The 18808-nt window shown below is 38.0% G+C and overlaps 1 protein-coding gene across 1 annotated transcript; it reads right to left on the bottom strand.

Moving 5' to 3' along the window:
* Positions 1-548: 548 nt before the first annotated feature.
* Positions 549-18457, bottom strand: LOC137618795 (neuroendocrine convertase 1-like). Its single transcript, XM_068348994.1, has 14 exons — positions 17953-18457; positions 13218-13322; positions 12770-13015; positions 12509-12655; positions 11354-11519; positions 10618-10790; positions 9375-9587; positions 8967-9067; positions 8407-8625; positions 7946-8112; positions 7421-7554; positions 6832-6942; positions 949-1061; positions 549-839 (listed from the first exon to the last, which is right to left on the bottom strand). Exons 1-14 carry the CDS (start codon positions 18412-18414, stop codon positions 683-685), a joined length of 2514 nt encoding a protein of 837 aa, XP_068205095.1. The 5' UTR covers positions 18415-18457; the 3' UTR covers positions 549-682.
* Positions 18458-18808: the final 351 nt, after the last annotated feature.

An 18808-nucleotide genomic window follows, 5' to 3' on the forward strand; every position in this document is an offset into this window, starting at 1 on the left:
TATATATATATATATAGATATATAGATATATATACATATATATATATATATATATATATATATATATATATATATATATATATATATATATATATATCCATTCTGAGTGGAGATACCTTAACGCGGGTGAAAGGGTTTGCGTATCGCCTTGGGCAGGGTCACCTACACTAGGTTGGTTTGCTGTGGGAGGTTAGACTAAAGTCTCCCACCGTCACCTATACGCAGTGGGTAGCGTGGTGATGAAAACTGGCCAATCCCCTGACATGACCAAACCATGTGTGAGGCCTTTATCCTGCAGCGGACTAGAAACGACTGTGTATATATATATATATATATATATATATATATATATATATATATATATATATATATATATATATATATATATATATATATATATATATATTATATATATATATACTGTATATATATGAAGTGTCATTTCAAATGGTTCAAATAAAACTAATTTAAAGTCTATATATTTATTTATGCAATTTAAACAAATGACTGTCAGCGATCTTTTAGTGTATATATTAAAATGTCTGACCTGTTGCCTGCAACATTTGAACTCGTCTCGATATGCGTGCATTGAAGTTAAAATATTATTAAATATAATCAAATAAGAAGCCTAAAGTGCTTTAAAGTTATTTAATTTCTTATTTAACTATTAAAATAACATATCTTATTTCCTTGACAAGACTTCCTTCACCAATAAATTTAAATCACGCTCTTCTTCGAAGCCGAAGTCGCGGTCGGAGTGAAGATTTCGAACAGCTTTCTCCAAACTGGACTCCGACAGAAGAAGTTCCACATCGTCGTTCGAAAACGTAGATTTTGTCCTAAGTTTAACGATGAAAGAATTTTATCTCGTTAATATATAATTGTTTATAGAATATAATTAGAAAATATATAAAATTCAATTAAAAGATTTATTTCTTCTTTTCTTACCTCTGCTGCAAGAGTTGTACCAGTTTGTTCCAAGGAAGTGTTCTCAAAGCCTCTGCCGTGAGGCCTCCGGATAAGTCTATATGTTCTTCTTCTTCGCCAATATTTACATCTTCCTGGAGAAAATTATGCAAATGTCAGCATTTTCCTAGAGATGATTATGCACTGTCAGCATTTTCCTAGAGATGATTATGCAATATCAGCATTTTCCCAGAGATAATTATGCAATGTCAGCATTTTCCTAGAGATGATTATGCAATGTCAGCATTTTCCTAGAGATAATTATGCACTGTCAGCATTTTCCTAGAGATGATTATGCACTGTCAGCATTTTCCTAGAGATGATTATGCAATATCAGCATTTTCCCAGAGATAATTATGCAATGTCAGCATTTTCCTAGAGATGATTATGCAATGTCAGCATTTTCCGAGATATAATTATGCAATATCAGCATTTTCCTAGAGATGATTATGCACTGTCAGCATTTTCCTAGAGATGATTATGCAATATCAGCATTTTCCTAGAGATAATTATGCACTGTCAGCATTTTCCTAGAGATGGTTATGCACTGTCAGCATTTTCCTAGAGATAATTATGCACTGTCAGCATTTTCCTAGAGATGATTATGCAATGTCAGCATTTTCCTAGAGATAATTATGCACTGTCAGCATTTTCCTAGTGATGATTATGCACTGTGAGCATTTTCCTAGAGATGATTATGCAAAATCAGCATTTTCCTAGAGATAATTATGCAATGTCCGCATTTTCCTAGAGATGATTATGCACTGTCAGCATTTTCCTAGAGATAATTATGCAATGTCAGCATTTTCCTAGAGATAATTATGCAATGTCAGCATTTTCCTAGAGATAATTATGCACTGTCAGCATTTTCCTAGAGATGATTATGCAATGTCAGCATTTTCCTAGAGATGATTATGCAATGTCAGAATTTTCCTAGAGATGATTATGCAAAATCAGCATTTTCCCAGAGATAATTATGCAATGTCAGCATTTTCCTAGAGATGATTATGCACTGTCAGCATTTTCCTAGAGATAATTATGCAATGTCAGCATTTTCCTAGAGATAATTATGCAATGTCAGCATTTTCCTAGAGATGATTATGCAAAATCAGCATTTTCCTAGAGATAATTATGCAATGTCAGCATTTTCCTAGAGATGATTATGCACTGTCAGCATTTTCCTAGAGATAATTATGCAATGTCAGCATTTTCCTAGAGATGATTATGCAAAATCAGCATTTTCCTAGAGATGATTATGCAAAATCCGCATTTTCCTAGAGATAATTATGCAATGTCAGCATTTTCCTAGAGATGATTATGCAATGTCAGCATTTTCCTAGAGATGATTATGCAATGTCAGCATTTTCCTAGAGATGATTATGCAAAATCAGCATTTTCCTAGAGATAATTATGCAATGTCAGCATTTTCCTAGAGATAATTATGCAATGTCACCATTTTCCTAGAGATAATTATGCAATGTCAGCATTTTCCTAGAGATGATTATGCACTGTCAGCATTTTCCTAGAGATAATTATGCAATGTCAGCATTTTCCTAGAGATAATTATGCACTGTCAGCATTTTCCTAGAGATAATTATGCAATGTCAGCATTTTCCTAGATGATTATGCAATGTCAGCATTTTCCTAGAGATGATTATGCAATGTCAGCATTTTCCTAGAGATGATTATGCAAAATCAGCATTTTCCTAGAGATAATTATGCAATGTCAGCATTTTCCTAGAGATGATTATGCACTGTCAGCATTTTCCTAGAGATAATTATGCAATGTCAGCATTTTCCTAGAGATGATTATGCAATGTCAGCATTTTCCTAGAGATGATTATGCAATGTCAGCATTTTCCTAGAGATGATTATGCAATGTCAGCATTCTCCTAGAGATGATTATGCACTGTCAGCATTTTCCTAGAGATAATTATGCACTGTCAGCATTTTCCTAGAGATAATTATGCAATGTCAGCATTTTCCTAGAGATAATTATGCACTGTCAGCATTTTCCTAGAGATGATTATGCAATGTCAGCATTTTCCTAGAGATGATTATGCAATATCAGCATTTTCCTAGAGATAATTATGCAATGTCAGCATTTTCCTAGAGATAATTATGCACTGTCAGCATTTTCCTGGAGATAATTATGCACTGTCAGCATTTTCCTAGAGATAATTATGCAATGTCAGCATTTTCCTAGAGATAATTATGCAATGTCAGCATTTTCCTAGAGATGATTATGCAATGTCAGCATTTTCCTAGAGATGATTATGCAAAATCAGCATTTTCCTAGAGATAATTATGCAATGTCAGCATTTTCCTAGAGATGATTATGCAAAATCAGCATTTTCCTAGAGATAATTATGCAATGTCAGCATTTTCCTAGAGATAATTATGCACTGTCAGCATTTTCCTAGAGATAATTATGCAATGTCAGCATTTTCCTAGAGATAATTATGCAATGTCAGCATTTTCCTAGAGATGATTATGCAATGTCAGCATTTTCCTAGAGATGATTATGCAAAATCAGCATTTTCCTAGAGATAATTATGCAATGTCAGCATTTTCCTAGAGATGATTATGCACTGTCAGCATTTTCCTAGAGATAATTATGCAATGTCAGCATTTTCCTAGAGATAATTATGCACTGTCAGCATTTTCCTAGAGATAATTATGCAATGTCAGCATTTTCCTAGAGATAATTATGCACTGTCAGCATTTTCCTAGAGATAATTATGCACTGTCAGCATTTTCCTAGAGATGATTATGCAATATCAGCATTTTCCCAGAGATAATTATGCAATGTCAGCATTTTCCTAGAGATAATTATGCACTATCAGCATTTTCCTAGCGATAATTATGCAATATCAGCATTTTCCCAGAGATAATTATGCAAATGTTAGCATTTTCCTAGAGATAATTATGCAATATCAGCATTTTCCTAGAGATGATTATGCAATATCAGCATTTTCCTAGAGATGATTATGCAATATCAGCATTTTCCTAGAGATAATTATGCAATATCAGCATTTTCCTAGAGATGATTATGCAATATCAGCATTTTCCTAGAGTTAATTATGCAATATCAGTATTTTCCTAGAGATGATTATGCAATATCATGATTTTCCTAGTGATAATTATGCAATGTCAACATTTTCCTAGAGATAATTATGCAATGTCAGCATTTTCCTAGAGATAATTATGCAATGTCAGCATTTTCCTAGAGATAATTGTGCAATATCAGCATTTTCCTGAAAAAAAATTAAGCAATATCAGCATTTTCCTGGCAAAAATTAAGCAATATCAGCATTTTCCTGGCAAAAATTATGCAATATCAGCATTTTCCTGGCAAAAATTATGCAATATCAGCATTTTCCTAGAGATAAGTGTGCAATATCAGCATTTTCCTGGCAAAAATTATGCAATATCAGCATTTTCCTGGCAAAAATTATGCAATATCAGCATTTTCCTGGCAAAAATTATGCAATATCAGCATTTTCCTAGAGATAATTATGCAATGTCAGCATTTTCCTAGAGATAATTATGCAATATCAGCATTTTCCTAGAGATAATTGTGCAATATCAGCATTTTCTTGGCAAAAATTATGTAATATCAGCATTTTCCTGGCAAAAATTAAGCAATATCAGCATTTTCCAAGAGATAATTGTGCAATATCAGCATTTTCCTGGCAAAAATTATGCAATATCAGCATTTTCCTGGCAAAAATTATGCAATATCAGCATTTTCCAAGAGATAATTGTGCAATATCAGCATTTTCCTGGCAAAAATTATGCAATATCAGCATTTTCCTGGCAAAAATTATGCAATATCAGCATTTTCCTGGCAAAAATTATGCAATATCAACATTTTCCAAGAGATAATTGTGCAATATCAGCATTTTCCTGGCAAAAATTATGCAATATCAGCATTTTCCTGGCAAAAATTATGCAATATCAACATTTTCCTAGAGATAATTGTGCAATATCAGCATTTTCCTGGCAAAAATTATGCAATATCAGCATTTTCCTGGCAAAAATTATGCAATATCAGCATTTTCCTGGCAAAAATTATGCAATATCAGCATTTTCCTGGCAAAAATTATGTAATATCAGCATTTTCCTGGCAAAAATTATGCAATATCAACATTTTCCAAGAGATAATTGTGCAATATCAGCATTTTCCTGGCAAAAATTATGCAATATCAGCATTTTCCTGGCAAAAATTATGCAATATCAGCATTTTCCTGGCAAAAATTATGCAATATCAACATTTTCCTAGAGATAATTGTGCAATATCAGCATTTTCCTGGCAAAAATTATGCAATATCAGCATTTTCCTGGCAAAAATTATGCAATATCAGCATTTTCCTGGCAAAAATTATGCAATATCAGCATTTTCCTAGAGATAATTGTGCAAAATCAGCATTTTCTTGGCAAAAATTATGCAATATCAACATTTTCCTGGCAAAAATTATGCAATATCAGCATTTTCCTAGAGATAATTATGCAATGTCAGCATTTTCCTAGAGATAATTATGCAATATCAGCATTTTCCTAGAGATAATTATGCAATGTCAGCATTTTCCTAGAGATAATTATGCAATATAAGCATTTTCCTAGAGATAATTGTGCAATATCAGCATTTTCTTGGCAAAAATTATGCAATATCAGCATTTTCCTGGCAAAAATTATGCAATATCAGCATTTTCCTGGCAAAAATTATGCAATATCAACATTTTCCTAGAGATAATTATGCAATACCAGCATTTTCCTAGAGATAATTATGCAATACCAGCATTTTCCTAGAGATAATTATGCAATACCAGCATTTTCCTAGAGATAATTATGCAATACCAGCATTTTCCTAGAGATAATTATGCAATATCAGCATTTTCCTAGAGATAATTATGCAATGTCAGCATTTTCCTAGAGATAATTATGCAATATAAGCATTTTCCTAGAGATAATTGTGCAATATCAGCATTTTCTTGGCAAAAATTATGCAATATCAGCATTTTCCTGGCAAAAATTATGCAATATCAGCATTTTCCTGGCAAAAATTATGCAATATCAACATTTTCCTAGAGATAATTATGCAATACCAGCATTTTCCTAGAGATAATTATGCAATACCAGCATTTTCCTAGAGATAATTATGCAATACCAGCATTTTCCTAGAGATAATTATGCAATACCAGCATTTTCCTAGAGATAATTATGCAATACCAGCATTTTCCTAGAGATAATTATGCAATACCAGCATTTTCCTAGAGATGATTATGCAATATCAGCATTTTCCTAGAGATAATTATGCAATACCAGCATTTTCCTAGAGATAATTATGCAATATCAGCATTTTCCTGGCAAAAATTAGGCACTGCAAGCATTTTCCAGGACAGAATTACGCAATATAAGAATTTTCATGGAGAAAATTGTGCAATATCTGCATTTTTCCAAGATGAAATTATGCAATGTCAGCATTTTCATGGAGGTTATTATGCAATATCAGCTTTTTTCCTGAAGACAAATATGCAATAGGCCTATATGCCTTTTCCTCAATATAATTATGCAATGTCTACAGTTTACATGAGAGAGAGAGAGAGAGAGAGAGAGAGAGAGAGAGAGAGAGAGAGAGAGAGAGAGAGAGAGAGAGAGTCTGCAAATGTAGAAGAATCAAAGGAAAATTACTCAATATGATCAAATAAGGGTTTAAGGTACAGTAATCAAGACAGAGTCTACTAATGTCAAAGAAATCAAATTAGAGCCTATATTATGAAGGTTTAAATAGAATATGCCTATACCTAAGGGTCAAATGACAGCTTATTGATACAAAGGGCTACTATAGGCCTAGCCTCTTACCTTGAAAGGGATCCTATAGGACTTCTCCTGCCGCAGATGCACTGGGACGCCCTTTGTGCCGTGAAGGAGCAACTCCATCTCCCCGACGGAGCCGCTTTCGTCTCTGGACGTCTAACGGAAAAGGAAACGCCGGTTGAATTATCTACGTAGCTTTCAGATTGGTTGGGTTTGCTCCAAATACTATAGGCCTAGCTTTAACTGTGTGTTTTGATAGCACCAGATAAGCGAGTAGCCAGTTTTCCCAAAATTTATATGCTTATAGCGTAGGAACTTCAACAACAGCAACAAATGTCACCGTTTCTAGTTCACTGTAGGACAAAGGCCTTAGAAATGTCCTTACTCATGTCTGGGATTTGGCCATTTTCATCACCAAGCTGGCTAATGTGGATCAGTAATGATGGGAGACTTAAGCCTGATTGCTCACAGCAAACCCTCCTAGTAAGGGTGGAGCTAACTAGTACGGCTTTACTGATAATGGCGATACACAAACCCTTTCACCACGAAAAGGTATCCCCACTCAGAAAGCTCGTTTTAATTCACAGATCACACAGATTAGTAGATTTGATAAGTTTGTAAGTAATTTACTTACCAAGTCAGTAATATTAAGTATCCAAGTACCTCTGGGATCTTCGCCCCAAGTGTGAACGGACATCAGCGGCCAGTTGTGGAAACCTTTCTCCGAATCGTCGTCCACTCTCTCGTTTAGGAGCACTGTCCTCGTTCCTAGGAAAATTGATTGATTTAAAGTTTCAGGCATCCTGACATTCCTAGGAAAAGCCAATATTTGCATAATCTTATGAAGTGGTTATCAAATCCTGTCGTATCGCAGACTGAGTTGTAGGCCTAGCGTGAGGTTTAGCATCCATTGCCTTGCAATCTAAGCAGACTGGTACTACTCCTAAGAAAAAGGATTCGATATCAATATATACTTCAGACAGTTTTTCTTGTGCTGGACCAGATAGGGTAGCATGAATTTAGCATATGGTAAGCAATCTTTCCTCCTAAACAAATGCATTAACTTAAAATTATGGTGATGCGAAGGATAGAGCAAAATATAGAGCGAGTCTATCCACAAGGAAAGATGGCACAGAGTAGAGCTACGGATAATACTCACCCGAGGGACTTGTGAGAGATATAGACAAGGCCCCTCTCCTTGTGTAGTCGATGTTAGCGATGACTTGCACGTGCTCCAGTGACCTGACTTCGTCTTCGGTACCCTCGCATCCATCGGTGGTGAACTCCAAGATGACCGACTCACCCGTTTTTATCGTCTTGGATTCCCTTTGAGATGAAAATTAACTACAAATAAATACAGAGGCAGTTTTGTGTATCAAATCTGAGACCTAGCAGGAAGTTGCATTGTAAAATTCACATATCAGAATGTGAAAAAATAAAGTGTTTGATGTTGAGTCAAGCGCTGATAAACAAAGGTGTGATATATCTTAATTCAAATAGGTATGCCTACTCCTAAATTGATTAGTGAAGTCTCAAGTTACTGCGATAAATTCCCAAAATATAGTTCGATAAGAAGACAATCAGCTTTAAGACAAATTATTGCTTCTCAATCAACATCACCTGGAGGTTTTGCTGACTGTGCAAATAGCTTTTTCCGGGACCCTCGTCCAGTTCCCGACCAACCGAACGAGACCGTCTGCATTCAAGAGGCCGAATCCGAATCGCGAGTTAAACTTCAGACCTTTCCCGTTGGTGAGCCAGCCGCTGTTGTGTCCCAGCGGCGCCCATTCAGAGCTCCAGACCACGGCGTGCTGCATGTCCCTCCACGTTAGCTCTGGACTATCAACGGCGATGAAAGAAGAACTTGTGAGTATGCCGGACCATGAAACACTGGATTGCATTATTAAAAGTTCATAGGCAAAGTATTAACAAGGATTTTGTGGTGAGAAAGTTGGAAAATTATCTAGACCTGTTTTTTGAAAAGTTGGATTTGATAGCTTTTAAGGTGATTCCAGATAAGCACAGCTGAATGAACTACACGAGCTATGCACAAATCTTAGTCCCATCACCTTCGGAAGTGAGAAAAAAGAAACTGGAAATCTACATTCCTACGATCATAGACAAGACACGATTAAACCAACGGCAGAGAACTCTTGCACCTCTCAGCGGGATAGACCTACTTCACTTCCAGTGCCAGAGCAAAGATCCCTGCGGCCAGAGGAGCCGCTGCTGATGTCCCGGAGAACTTGTCCGTGCAGCTGTTGCGCAGGTCAGTTGTTGCCTGGTGGGGGAGTCCTCAATATGAGATCAGTGTTTTTAATATTAATACTGCTACCACTATTAGCAGAGCCTATCGCCATGTCTAGAATTCTTCTACGGATAAGAGGAATTATGTGAAAAAGAAGAAATATCAAATTATGAATAATTATTTGATTGACTTAGAGAGTCTTAATTAAGAGTTCTCTTGAAAACTAATTAGAAATACAACCAATGTTGATGGTCGTTGGACTTAGGTTTGTCTAACACAGAATGGGAAAAACTCTCTAGTTATCGCCGAGGATGTTAATAGCAACAGAGAAGGGTCTCACTATCTTCTGGTCCGTGTACGCCCCCGAAGAGTAGGCGGCAGCCAGAGTCGACGCGCACCTCTCCCCGTACCAGGGGAAGAGACCCGTCTCCGAGGCGCTGCTTATGCTGAGGGTGTAGATGCTGGAGGTGTAGCCATCGCAGTTGCAGTCGTCTCCTGCCGACCCGCCATTGCCCGCGGCCCACACATAAACTATGCCCTTGCCGTCCCGACCCTGAAGTAAGTGTTACTCATTAGATCAAGGTTAAGTAAATTTGATAAGGTACTTAGAAAAGATAGCTTAAGCAAGGACTGAGAAAGTTTGAAAAATATTCTTATATTCGTCACTGCAGTCATGAACGTTTGTACATCATGTCTTCCCCCTCATTTGTCAGATGCATAACTAATCCTTGGTGTGCTCTTGTGCAGTTTCTGCCTCAATCCCAATTTGGTCTGGTCCTTCAGCTAAAACCTTTCCCTTGGTCTTTTAGACCTTCCAGACCTTCCTGTTAGAGGTACTTCAACAACTGCTGCTGCAACTGACAAGATTATTGAGCTGAAGAACTTGAAGCTTTGGATGAAGCTCCGATGAATATGAAACTGCTGAATCATCAGAAATTTTCTGGAAGATCATACAGGATATTATCTTAGAAATGAGACGTAAATCCTTTGTTGAGTTAGATGACCTAGAAGGTAATGATGCCAATTTGCCTGGGTTGATACACAGCGTTTGCTCAACGGTAGCTGCATTCACTATCTGAGAAAGGCCTACCTTTTTTTGTGGAAAGATACTGCAGTTTAAACAAGGTGAAACACTGACATGAGTAGGTATTTTTTAAAGATGTACTAATCTGTTTAATTTCAGAAGAATAACTAGATAGCAAGTAAGATTTAAGAAGGGTAGAATTGTAATTGAATTGTAGAGTAGGAAGTCATCTTCAGGACGTTGCATCGATTACAGATCTGGAGAAGGACAATGAGACAGATCTGGAGACAGACGAGACAAGGGCAAGCGTTTGTTCTGGGAACAGCAGTTGGGAAAACAAAAGAGAAAACCTTACAGAGGGTGGAAGTTAAAAACAAGCAAACTTATGATGGACGTGAAGATACATTTCAGCGTTCATTATTGAAATTAAACCTATATCACTTGTGACGTTACAAAAGTTCCTGACGTCCAAATCATCCCTGGTCTCCTGTCTGCATTGCCGCGGGAATAAAAAGCAATAAGATATGCACATGAAACTCAAATGTTCACTGGATCTCACCTCGGTGACCCCTTTACGTAGCGCTATGTCGGCGAGCCTCCCGGGACCCTCGACCCTGCGGCCGTCGTCGGTTGGTCCCCAGGAACAGGAGATGATGTCGGCTTTACCAACCGGCCATCCCAACGATAATCCTTCGATCACATCGCTTACTGGACCGTCCAGCATCCGGATTCCTTTACGCGAAGGAAAGAGATATGAATTATTATCACTCGTTACATAGACCTACTCTGGTTGGTGATTGAGGTTTTTGGTTATATAATGTTTACTGTGTGTACTGATATTCCAAGGGTAATAAATTTAATGTTTATACATAATGAATTCTTGAAACAGAAGTAGAGAAACCTAATGCCTTATATATATCATAAAAGCAATAGGTCTACGTTAATTGCACTTTCAAGTGTTCAAAACTCACAGTTTAATCAACATAAAATCTTAAGACAAGAAAATACAGAACAACTTATCATACTTGATACATCCTAAGGACAATACAACATTAGCAATCATCTCTTAAACACTGCTATTATTTCATATAATACATGTAGGCCTATACCTTCATAGATTAAGCAAAACTACCCATGAATACTTCTCAGCGTATATAGGCCTAAAACACTCACGCCCTACACTTTCACCGCACACCACTCCAACACCGCACTTTCCAGGTAGGCCTACACTTGCACAGATAAAGCGCAACTACCCATAAATACTGCTCAGTATATATAGCTCTAGAAGAACTCACCCCCTACGCTCGCACCGTACGCCACGCCGACGCCGCACTTTCTGTTGTTTGGCGCCATGGCGATCTCACCGACGCACCGCGTGCCGTGGGAATTCGAAAAGTGTTCGTCGTACCTCGGCGAAGGGTCCTCGTCGTTGTCGTTGAAGTCGTAGCTGATGCTGGCGTCCTGGATGGGATGATATTGATAGATATGGAATTGGCGTGTGGCAGAAACTGCAAGTTTATTCTTCCAGGAGAAATCTTCTCTTGGGTAATATTATGATGTATGTAATGTCAGTTGGAAGGAGCGATATAGACCTAGGCCTATAGCTACTATTATTCCTATTTTTAGTAATCATTTATCGTGTGTTCATTATAAAACCCATTCTATTACCGATTGAATTTATACATCAAGGGAAAAAAACTATCTTATAGAAATGCCAGAAATCAGAACTTTAAAGAAAGCAGAAGAAAACCTATACAATATAGATATAAAAGAGCAATATTAAGAAGCGTTAAACTTAGACATGAAACTCAACCTCGGGAAGGAAATTTGTCTACGCGTACACAAATATTCCCAATCAGAATCACTCATCTTTCTCTATTGAATTTAGCGTTTTTCTTAACTGCCGTGTGACGGCGTCACATTTCTTTGTGTTAGCTGGCTAATCCTAGTCTGTTCATCGGTCAGTGACAGTTGTATTTCACTAATTACCAGACTTTGGAATGTTGAATAAAAAAAGATGGAATGAATCACTAGAATTGCGTATTGTACAATATGCGCATATGTAGCCTACACCATATTAATTATTCTCTTACATTACACTTCAGTTTGCATGTATTGGCTGAATCACGAAAGATGGGCCCCGGTCGAGAGCTTACAACAATCACCTTGCTTTTCTGTAGTACTTCATATGTCTCCGCTAATGCTTTGTAACCTAGGGTACGCAATAAACTAACTTTGACATTTTGTCACTGAGAGATCCACGAATCTAGCTTTGAATAAAATGAACCCTGGCTCTGAAGGCGCTTGCAATACCTATGTATGCCGTCTCTAAAGGTGGCCAATCAGCACCCGATAATAAAGCCAACTTCCGTGAAAATTTCAAAATAATCATCGTGCCAAAAGAGCTAGTACTGCGGAACGATGCCTAAATACTCAAAAAGTATTCTCACGTAGTTTTGCTCAATGTCTTCGTGATTCCACTCGAGGCCGTCGTCCAAGACCAGAAGCTTCACTCCTTTCCCCGTCACCCCAGACTTCCAAACGGGGACCACCTGAAGATCCAGTTTTGGCAGGTCACTGCGTGTGCGTGTGTCGAACTGCGGCGTGCGGAGAGGAGCGGAGTAATTTAACATTTATCGCACGGGTCTTTAAGAAAATCATTAGCTCAAAATGTTTTCAGACGATAGTAATGAAACACCGATCAACCTCACCAGATACCACTGATGAACCCATAGCTCGTCATTGAACATTCTCTCCAATTCTAACGCGTGGGCGGACATGGCCGATCTCTCCGTTCGTTTACCTCCTTCCCTCATCGGCGTCTCGTCCCCGAACTCCCTTCGTTTCACGCGGATGAGAGGTGCATACGGATCATAGGCATCGTCTACCAAATTGGTCTGCGGCAGCATTGCCCTCTTCGACCTTTCTTTCACAAACAGCTGTTCTGCCCATTTGACCTTGTTTGAAATAGAAAGATGAGATTTCTTGGACGGGGAAGGGTGTTTGACATAAGATGAAGGGATATTAGCATGCAGAGAGTTAGATAGTAATTTACTTTTCCAAGTATAGGGTAAATATTAGCGCATAAATCCTAGTTTTACATTGAGATATCTAGCAGGGGGAAATTTACGCAATTTTTCCTAGGCCTATGGTACTAACTTCGACGTGAACGTTGAGCTCGTGCGTCAGTTCCGGCGCCGCTCTCTTGTGCACGGTAGGGTGGTCTCTCTTCACCAGCCTGTAGACGTCACGGAAGTCGCCGACCTGGAGAGAGAGGCGCAATAGAGGATTACTTTACGTATCTTGGGGATAGTTAGCCGCGGAGGTCATCTCCAGGGTGTAAGCATAAGACTAGCTTTCTTACTGCTCAAAACAAACTTTCTGGGGCCTATATGGGTAACAGAAGTGTATTATATATATAAATATATGAAATGGGATGTGTAATTACCCTATATTGCAACGTACTAATACATGGTTGAACCAACTCTCCATTATGGAAGTTAGGTGTGGACACTACTTCTAAACCAGAGAGTAGACTAAGGAGAGAGGAAGGAAGTATGGCCTTGAAATATTGATATATATATATATATATATATATATATATATATATATATATATATATATATATATATATATATATATATAAATCTAGTTTCATTACGGTGGGTGTGTGAGTGAGTGAGAGTGTGTGTGTGTGTGTGTGGACGCGAGCTGAGAAAATATTGATAGAGAGGACTGTTAAGTCTACTTAGGGTCTTCGAGTGCTGTGCAAATATAATAAATAGAGTTATCAGAGAGAGAGAGAGAGAGAGAGAGAGAGAGAGAGAGAGAGAGAGAGAGAGAGAGAGAGAGAGAGAGAGAGAGATTGTATTGAAGTGATAAATAAAAAAATATTAATCTATTGGAAAAGATAGCTTATAAATATTAACAATATAACCTTTTCAAATATTTCATATTGGAAAGTAGGTACTTTTTAAACAATCACATATAATAATTCAACATCCAAGTAATAAATTGTATCAGTTTAAATACAGCTGTTTTCATTGAATAAAATCAGTTATTTGCTTTCTAAAGATGTTCAATAAATCCCTAGTTTTTAGCCATCATAGCTAGAACACCATCAGGGCATAGATTATTATAATAAGGAAGTAAAATTTAGTCCTCCTTTGTGACATTGCTTTTTGAAGTTGTTAAAATGTCTGTTCCTCTTGTCCTTGCATTGAGGTTACCTAAAGGAAAGCTGTTTTTCATACAATTAAAACAGGAACTCTCTCGTCAATCATACGTTAAATCACACTCACTGCAACTAGCAGTTTTTCCTTGTCATCTACAACAGCTGTTGCAGCTGGCAAGGAAAAAATTGCTGGTTGTATTAAGTTAGGATTCATTGAACTCAAGGAAAAATTGCTTCCATTCTCTGGAAGGAACATCACTGAACACATCTTTCCTATTGTCAGTGTGTATGTATTTATATGTGTTTACACACAGCAGAATGGTTTCAAATGCACAATATTGTGTCAAAGCAGAAATATACTACACATAATGTACATATATCAAAGGCCATAGAAGGGCACACTTGATGGTCCAGAATGCCATATTCGACCTTATGGCAACAGGTTCGACCCCATCCCTGCTAATTGAATAGGATATTACATAAATATCAATCATAAACTTATATTAAAGGTATTCCCCTGCTTACAAATAATCTTCACATCTATTTAATCAAATAAATATGTAATTTAGATACATATAATCAATAATACTAAATAAATACGTCAATTGCCGTTCGTTTCAAACATGACGTCATCGCACATCTGACAAGGACTGCTCGTATGCGTCTTAGATATTTGAACACATGTGTTGAATTCATTAACATTTTTTAAGGTCGGAATTCGTAAATACCTTCAAATATCTATTAGAAATTTCAATGACATAGACTATGTTCTTAAGTAGGGTAGAATAAGGATATATTTTTTTTGTTTAAATAGTAAGATTTTATATAAAATTTGCGTGTGCTAGAATGCATTAGCTGTGACGTCATCACAGCCCATCTGTAAAATATTGATTTAAATATTTTCAATGGAAGTGATTGGAATATATATATATATATATATATATATATATATATATATATATATATATATATATATATATATATATATAGCCTATATTACACACCTAATATATACATATATCAGTATGTGTTATATATAATATATGCAAAACTCAGTACCACGCCTACTAGATAGGTTCGCTGTAAGCAGTCAGACTAAAATCTCCCACCATCACCAATCTGCAGTTTGCCAGCGTAGTGATGAAAACTGGCCAAACCCCAAACATGAACAAAGACATGTCTGAGGCCTTTGTCCTGCAGGGAAATCAAACTGTTTTACATATCAGTCCTACTGAACTACATTCGATCCCTGGCTATCGCCCATCAATTTACTGAATGGACTTCAGTGGTTTGGGGTTCGACAAGCTACTGAGGAGTTCTTTGGGGAGTTTGACAAACTAATGAGTCTATTTGAGGGTTCGACAAGCTACTGAGGAGTTCTTTGGGGAGTTTGACAAACTAATGAGTCTATTTGAGGGTTCAACAAGCTACTGAGGAGTTCTTTTGGGGGATCCACAAGCTACTGAGTCTATTTGAGGGTTCAAGAAGCTACTGAGGAGTTCTTTTGGGAGTTTGACAAACTAATGAGTCTATTTGAGGGTTCAAGAAGCTACTGAGGAGTTCTTTTGGAGTTTGACAAGCTACTGAGTCTATTTGAGGGTTCAACAAGCTACTGAGGAGTTCTTTTGGGAGTTTGACAAGCTACTGAGTCTATTTGAGGGTTCAACAAGCTACTGAGGAGTTCTTTTGGGAGTTTGACAAGCTACTGAGTCTATTTGAGGGTTCAAGAAGCTACTGAGGAGTTCTTTTTGGAGTTTGACAAGCTACTGAGTCTATTTGAGGATTCAACAAGCTACTGAGGAGTTCTTTTGGGAGTTTGGCAAGCTACTGAATCTATTTGAAGGTTCAACAAGCTACTGAGGAGTTCTTTTGGGAGTTTGACAGGCTACTGAGTCTATTTGAGGGTTCAACAAGCTACTGAGGAGTTCTTTTGGGAGTTTGACAGGCTACTGAGTCTATTTGAGGGTTCAACAAGCTACTGAGGAGTTCTTTTGGGAGTTTGACAGGCTACTGAGTCTATTTGAGGGTTCAACAAGCTACTGAGGAGTTCTTTTGGGAGTTTGACAAGCTACTGAGTCTATTTGAGGGTTCAACAAGCTACTGAGGAGTTCTTTTGGGAGTTTGACAGGCTACTGAGTCTATTTGAGGGTTCAACAAGCTACTGAGGAGTTCTTTTGGGAGTTTGACAGGCTACTGAGTCTATTTGAGGGTTCAACAAGCTACTGAGGAGTTCTTTTGGGAGTTTGACAAGCTACTGAGTCTATTTGAGGGTTCAACAAGCTACTGAGGAGTTCTTTTCGGAGTTTGATAAACTACTGAGTCTATTTGAGGATTCAACAAGCTACTGAGGAGCTCTTTTGAGGGTTCAACAAGCTACTGAGGAGTTCTTTTGGGAGTTTGACAAGCTACTGAGTCTATTTGAGGGTTCAACAAGCTACTGAGGAGTTCTTTTCGGAGTTTGATAAACTACTGAGTCTATTTGAGGGTTCAACAAGCTACTGAGGAGTTCTTTTGGGAGTTTGACAGGCTACTGAGTCTATTTGAGGGTTCTACAAGCTACTGAGGAGTTCTTTTGGGAGTTTGACAAGCTACTGAGTCTATTTGAGGGTTCAACAAGCTACTGAGGAGTTCTTTTGGGAGTTTGATAAACTACTGAGTCTATTTGAGGATTCAACAAGCTACTGAGGAGCTCTTTTGAGGGTTCAACAAGCTACTGAGGAGTTCTTTTGGGAGTTTGACAAGCTACTGAGTCTATTTGAGGGTTCAACAAGCTACTGAGGAGTTCTTTTCGGAGTTTGATAAACTACTGAGTCTATTTGAGGATTCAACAAGCTACTGAGGAGCTCTTTTGAGGGTTCAACAAGCTACTGAGGAGTTCTTTTGGGAGTTTGACAAGCTACTGAGTCTATTTGAGGGTTCAACAAGCTACTGAGGAGTTCTTTTCGGAGTTTGATAAACTACTGAGTCTATTTGAGGGTTCAACAAGCTACTGAGGAGTTCTTTTGGGAGTTTGACAAGCTACTGAGTCTATTTGAGGATTCAACAAGCCACTGAGTCTATTTGAGGGTTCAACAAGCTACTGAGGAGTTCTTTTGGGAGTTTGACAAGCTACTGAGTCTATTTGAGGGTTCAACAAGCTACTGAGGAGTTCTTTTGGGAGTTTGACAGGCTACTGAGTCTATTTGAGTGTTCAACAAGCTACTGAGGAGTTCTTTTGGGAGTTTGACAAGCTACTGAGTCTATTTGAGGGTTCAACAAGCCACTGAGTCTATTTGAGGGTTCAACAAGCTACTGAGGAGTTCTTTTGGGAGTTTGACAAGCTACTGAGTCTATTTGAGGGTTCAACAAGCCACTGAGTCTATTTGAGGGTTCAAGAAGCTACTGAGGAGTTCTTTTGGGAGTTTGACAAGCTATTGAGTTTATTTGGGGGTTCAACAAGCTACTAAAGAGTTCTTTTATGGGATCGACAAGCTACTGAGGAGTTATTCTGGGGTTTGACAAGCTATTGAGTCTATTTGATGGTTCAACAAGCTACTGAGGAGTTCTTTTGGGAGTTTGGCAAGCTACTGAGTCTATTTGAGAGTTCAACGAGCTACTAAGGAGTTCTTTTGGGAATTTGACAAGCTACTGAGTCTATTTGAGGGTTCAACAAGCTATTGAGGAGTTCTTCTGGGGGTTCGACAAGCTAATAATGAGTCCTTTGTGCAGATAATGACTTACCTGACCTAGAAATTCGTAGCCGAGGTCCCTGGCTACAGAAGCTGCTATTTCTTCGCCTCCAGTCAGGTGAATTATCCATTCATTTAGAAATCCTTTGGTGTCCTCATGTCCTGAATGTCCATGTCTCCTATTTTCACTTCCCCGGGAAGGATTTAACCCTCTCCCTAAGGAATCCCTCCTCCCTGCAGTATAAAAGGACTCCAACTGACGCCTTCGAAGGGGTAAAAAGTCACGTTTTGAGGATGGATTGAATCCGTCCTCAGGATCTTGTTCCACACCTTCATCGAATATTTTCCTAAGTTTCTCCTTCACTTCTTCGTATCCTTCGACTTTTGGCTGTCCGTCGGAGTAGCGTCCTATGTCCTGCACTTCATGGGCCTGGCCAAATGTCCCAGGAAGTAAAAATACGGTCAGGATAAGAGGAAAAGTTAGAACAATTTTGGCGGTCGATGGAAGAGCCATGTTGGCTCCGTCCACGGTCGAGTGTGAAAGACTAAATCCACATATGATTAAAGAAATATTATTATCGCCAGGGGTGCAGGGGGGAGGGGGACTGGAAGGGGAGTGGTGATTGATAGATGGGGAGGGGGTGATTGAATAGAAGGGAAGGGGGGAGAGGTATTCCAGTTATCTATCGGGAATTGAATAAATAGAAACTAGGTCTAGCGCTGGTTAGGTCAGAAATGGCGCCTAGACCGACCATCTTCAAAATGAAACTTAGAACTTAAATTTAATTATTTAAATTACGATAAAAAGTAAATATTTAAATATTCTCATCAAAGCTACACCCCAATTTGGGTGACCTCGGCTAGGACCAGCTAGCAGGTGTTCAAGACACTTAATTATACACATTTGT

Source organism: Palaemon carinicauda, chromosome 25, assembly GCF_036898095.1.
Source record: "Palaemon carinicauda isolate YSFRI2023 chromosome 25, ASM3689809v2, whole genome shotgun sequence".
Lineage (NCBI taxonomy): Eukaryota > Metazoa > Arthropoda > Malacostraca > Decapoda > Palaemonidae > Palaemon > Palaemon carinicauda.